At 38.7% G+C, this 4,548-nt stretch overlaps 1 protein-coding gene across 1 annotated transcript; it reads right to left on the bottom strand.

Moving 5' to 3' along the window:
• Positions 1-663: 663 nt before the first annotated feature.
• Positions 664-2,010, bottom strand: LOC147669072 (uncharacterized). Its single transcript, XM_086948247.1, has one exon. The coding sequence runs from the start codon at positions 2,008-2,010 to the stop codon at positions 664-666; it is 1,347 nt and encodes a 448-aa protein (XP_086804373.1).
• Positions 2,011-4,548: the final 2,538 nt, after the last annotated feature.

Raw genomic sequence — 4,548 nt, forward strand, 5'->3', positions numbered from 1 at the left:
AGGGTATCCTGTGTATATTTGCCCAAGCACACGTAGTTACAAAAAAGCATGGAGGCACTTCTCACATCCCTCCAGATGTTATTTCCCTTTCTGTGTTCACTAATTAACCACTATGCATAATAAATCATAAAAGCCATTCCCTTATTTACATCTGCAGGAGGTGTCTTACAGTTAATGAACTACTGAAACAGCCTAGATATTTTATGTTGTTTTTCCTATGTGTGATTGCTGGTGGCATTTTAGGTATGTTGAGCTAGAAAAGACCATTCCACATTCACTGCATTTGTATGATTTGTCTTCTGTATGCCTTCACAGATGGATGGTTAGGACTGATGCTTGAGCAAATCTCTTTCCACCTACACTGTATGTGTGTGTTTTTTCTCAATTGTGTGTTAGCTGCTTGCCCTTTAGTTGAATGGATTTACTAATCATGTTTCAACATTCATTGCATTTGCATGTTTTTTCTTCTGTATGCAATTGCAGAAGGATGGTTAGACCTGATGCTTAAGTAAAGCTCTTTCATTCTCTGAGAAAGGTTTTTCCCCTGTGTGTTAGATGGTGGCTGTTTGGATGTGTGGATTTACTAAAAGAAATTCCATATTCACTGCAAGGGTATGGTTTTTCTGCTATATGCATTTGCAGATGGATGCTTAGGATTGATGCTTAAGTGAAGACATTTCCACATTCATCCCTGTGTATGGTTTTTCTTATATGCTTTCGCTGATGGCTCTTTAAAGTTGATAAATGAGAAAAACTCATTCCACATTCACTACATGTGTATGGTTTTTCCCCTGTGTGTGTTCGCTGGTGGCTCTTTAGAAGGGTAGAGCTAATAAAGCTCTTTCCACATTCACTGCATGTGTATGGCTTTTCTCCTGTATGCTTTCGCACATGGGTGACTAGGTGTGCAGCTTGAGTAAAGCTCTTTCCACATTCAGTGCAAGTATATGGTTTTTCTCCTGTGTGCCATCGCAGATGGAGGGTTATGCCTGATACTCGAGAAAAGGTCTTTCCACATTCACTACATGTGTATGGTTTTTCTCCAGTATGCCTGCGCAGATGCATGGTTAGTGCTGATGACCGAGTAAAGCCCTTTCCACATTCACTGCATGTGTATGCTTTTTCTCCTCTATGCCATTGCAGATGGATTGCTAGGTGTGATGCTTGAGTAAAACTCTTTCCACATTCATTGCATGTGTATGGTTTTTCCCCTGTGTGTGACAAATGGTGGTTCTTTAGATACGTAGATCTAGTAAAGCTCTTTCCACATTCACTGCATGTGTATGGTTTTTCCCCTGTGTGGGTCAGATGGTGGCTCTTTAGATAAGTAGATCTACTAAAGCTCTTTCCACATTCATTGCATGTGTATGGTTTTTCCCCTGTGTGTGTCAGATGGTGGTTTTTTAGATACGTATATCTCCTAAAGCTCTTTCCACATTCACCGCAAGTGTAAGGTTGTTCGCCTGTGTGCATTCTCTGGTGTTTCTTTAAAGATGATAAACCAGCAAAGCTCTTTCCACATTCGCTGCAAGTGCATGGTTTTTCTCCTGTGTGTGTTCGGTAGTGGCTCTTTAGATTGTAGGATCTACTAAAGCTCTTTCCACATTCTTGGCATGTAAATGGCTTTTCTCCTATATGCCGTCGCTGATGAATGGTTAGATTTAATGCTTTAGTTAAGCTCTTTCCATCTTCACTGCATGTGTATGATTTTACTCCTGTTTGTTTTTGCTGATGGACCTTTAGTTTTGGTAAATCAGTAAAGTGTTTGCTACAATCCCTGCAAGGATTTGCTTTTTCCCCGGTGTGTGATTGCGGATGGATCTGTAGCTTTCCTGAGAAAGTAACCTTCTTTCCACATTCACTGCAGGTGTAAGGTTTTTCTATGTGCATTCGTTGATGGATATTTAGGTTTGCTGAGAGAGTAAAGCTCTTTCCATTTTCGCTGCCTGTGTGTTCTGCTGTATGTGTTTGATATTTGCCCCACAGAGCTGATGACTCATTAAAAGTCATCTTACATTATACCGAAATAAGCTTTCTGTTTGGCTGTTAGTGGTGGCAGTGTAGGGATTAGAAGTTATTAAAACTCTTCTCACAAACACAGAACCCTTATATTATTTATTTTGTTTGTTTAAGAACTCTTAGTTGTGATGGCTGATGAACCCTATTACCACATTCAATATATCCTCATGTGTTTTCCTATGTGCATGGTTGGTGATGCTAATTCAGTAATGAGGAGAAGCCAAATCTCGTCTTATGTTGTATGTATGTTTTTTTCTTTGGGGTTTAGAGTCTAAGCGTCGGTTATACTTTGGCATAAATCATGTTAATATGTTTGCTGATTGATCATTGTGGTTCCTGAATTGCTAACTATATTTTAATCTTCACTAGGTATTTGCAGTATATCTGTTCTTGCAGGACTGATAAAATATGTATGATCTTTTTACCAGGAGCTGTGTTTTCAACTTGCGTTAAGAACTTTCTAGAATGTGTGCAAAGAATAAACCTCACAGCTTATCTAAATAATCTGTTTCTTGGACAATATTTATGAAATACACACAAAGAACAAAACTCAATACCAAGTCGTTATGCTCTAGAATAATGTTCTGCATTGCAAGTAGCCAAACACATCTTTCTTTTAACTTTCAGATGTCTACTTCACGATTCATGTTTTGTATACCTATGTCTTGTATACCTTTTTCTAAGGATTGTAAGGTCCAGCCAAAACAGCGTTTATGATGGACTAACACCATAATATTGATATTGTAATATTAGAAAGGGGAGCACTTTTTATAACTACTTGATCATTATCTAAGATAAAGGGTGGTATCTAGCATATTTACATTTTGGATGTGTTTTGCCAGTGTCATTTTTGTGGTTTTAAATGTTTTGGAACCAGCAGCATAGATGCCCTCAGCCTCTTCAAGCCGCCGGATTGCACTTGATGTTCCTGCAGGATACGTCTGTTCATGTACGAGATTCTCTGTCTCCTACTGCGTTGTTCTATTTCGAATTAGTGTTGGCATCATTTCTGGTTCTTCTCGAGTATCAGATAGCTTTCCAGTATTGTCATGTTTTCTTCAATGCTCATCTTATTACAAGTTCAGGAATCTCCTTCTGTGGATAAAAAAATACCTGTAATGTTGTAAACTATAAGCAGCAAAGTGTACACTATGTCTGAAGGAATGTAAAAAAAGAAAAATCAAACACTTGAATACATTTCAGCCACCGGTAATTACTCTAGGTTGCAATGCAATATATCTTTTTAGCTCACTGTACCACCATCGACAATAAACATTCTTATGGAAATCCGCATTCATTGATCATGCTGCAAGAAAATAAGAACAGCCCAATTTGGGGAGAGGATGTAGCCTTACGGCTAGATCGGTTGACCTCGAAGCTGGGGAACCGGGTTCGAGTCTCAGCAATGTTGCTCACCATCCTGTGATTCTGGGCAAATCACTTAATTTCCCTGTGCCTAACAAAAGTAAATATGTCCATCTGTAAGGAAACTGGTGCTCATGTAAAGCGCTCGGATACCTGATATCTTCGGGTCTAGTTTGTGCTATATAAAATTCTAAAAAAATGTTTTTAATAATATGTACAAGAGTCCACATTCCTTTGAATAGTAACATATGCAACAACACATAATGGTGCTGACCTTGTTGTCCTTGTTCAGTGAGTTGTGGCTTCAGTCCTATGCCACAGAAAGACAATTAATACATTTCACTTTGTCACGTTCATAGCTTAAGAAAGAATAAAGTTACAATGAAAACTAAACACAACAGAATCATTTTCAGGACAAAAAACAAGTCCTAGAGGGAAAATGAGAATTGGTTGGCATGTCAAAGTGTATGATGTCCGTACGTTCACTGACAAAGACAGCGGCCAAGCAATGTTTATATGACCCCAAAGCGCGATTAGAGGGGCTGCCACATTTCAATGTATTACTGCTTCCTGCTGCATGCATAGAGAATAGCCATGTGTTCAATAATTGCAGGTTTATTAGGTTCAACACAAACAGTTTAGAGGGAGGGCAGTTCTTAGTGTTTGCAAACCTTAGGTTAAGTACATAAGTTGAAATGGCAAATTTCTTTCAACACTATCCACAATCTCAAACAAACAGCTGTCAACCATATGAGGAGCCATTTGATTTAGATATCATACATATGATGCACAGATCATTCAGGAAGCAACCGGATCTGCTAATCAGATCCAAATAAGATATGTAGGACTAACTGAAGCTGACTTGAACAAGACTTATGCACAAGTTAAAACAAGTTCTGGGAGTGCCAGATTTAAAATGACACAGAGTATACTCTGCTCCCAAGCAGCTACATAAGATAGGTTTGTACCACATATTGCAGTCCAGCTCAGTGCTAGCACTCTACTGTGAGATAACAATAAACTCATTGAAAGGTGTTTAAAGAGACAACAATTTCTGTATTTGCCTTGCTATCAGGTAGGAGAAGAATAGCGATGCACTGGTTAGACTGATCAGGCTCAGCAAGTGGCTTAAAGCTGCTGGTAACTGAGTGTTGCTGAAAAAAT

The sequence above is a fragment of the Lissotriton vulgaris genome, unplaced genomic scaffold, assembly GCF_964263255.1.
Source record: "Lissotriton vulgaris unplaced genomic scaffold, aLisVul1.2 SCAFFOLD_3387, whole genome shotgun sequence".
Classification (NCBI taxonomy): Eukaryota; Metazoa; Chordata; class Amphibia; order Caudata; family Salamandridae; genus Lissotriton; species Lissotriton vulgaris.

Coding starts and splice junctions, on each gene's coding strand:
- LOC147669072 (XM_086948247.1), bottom strand. CDS start 2,010: ATGACTTTTAATGAGTCATCAGCTCTGTGGGGCAAATATCAAACACAT.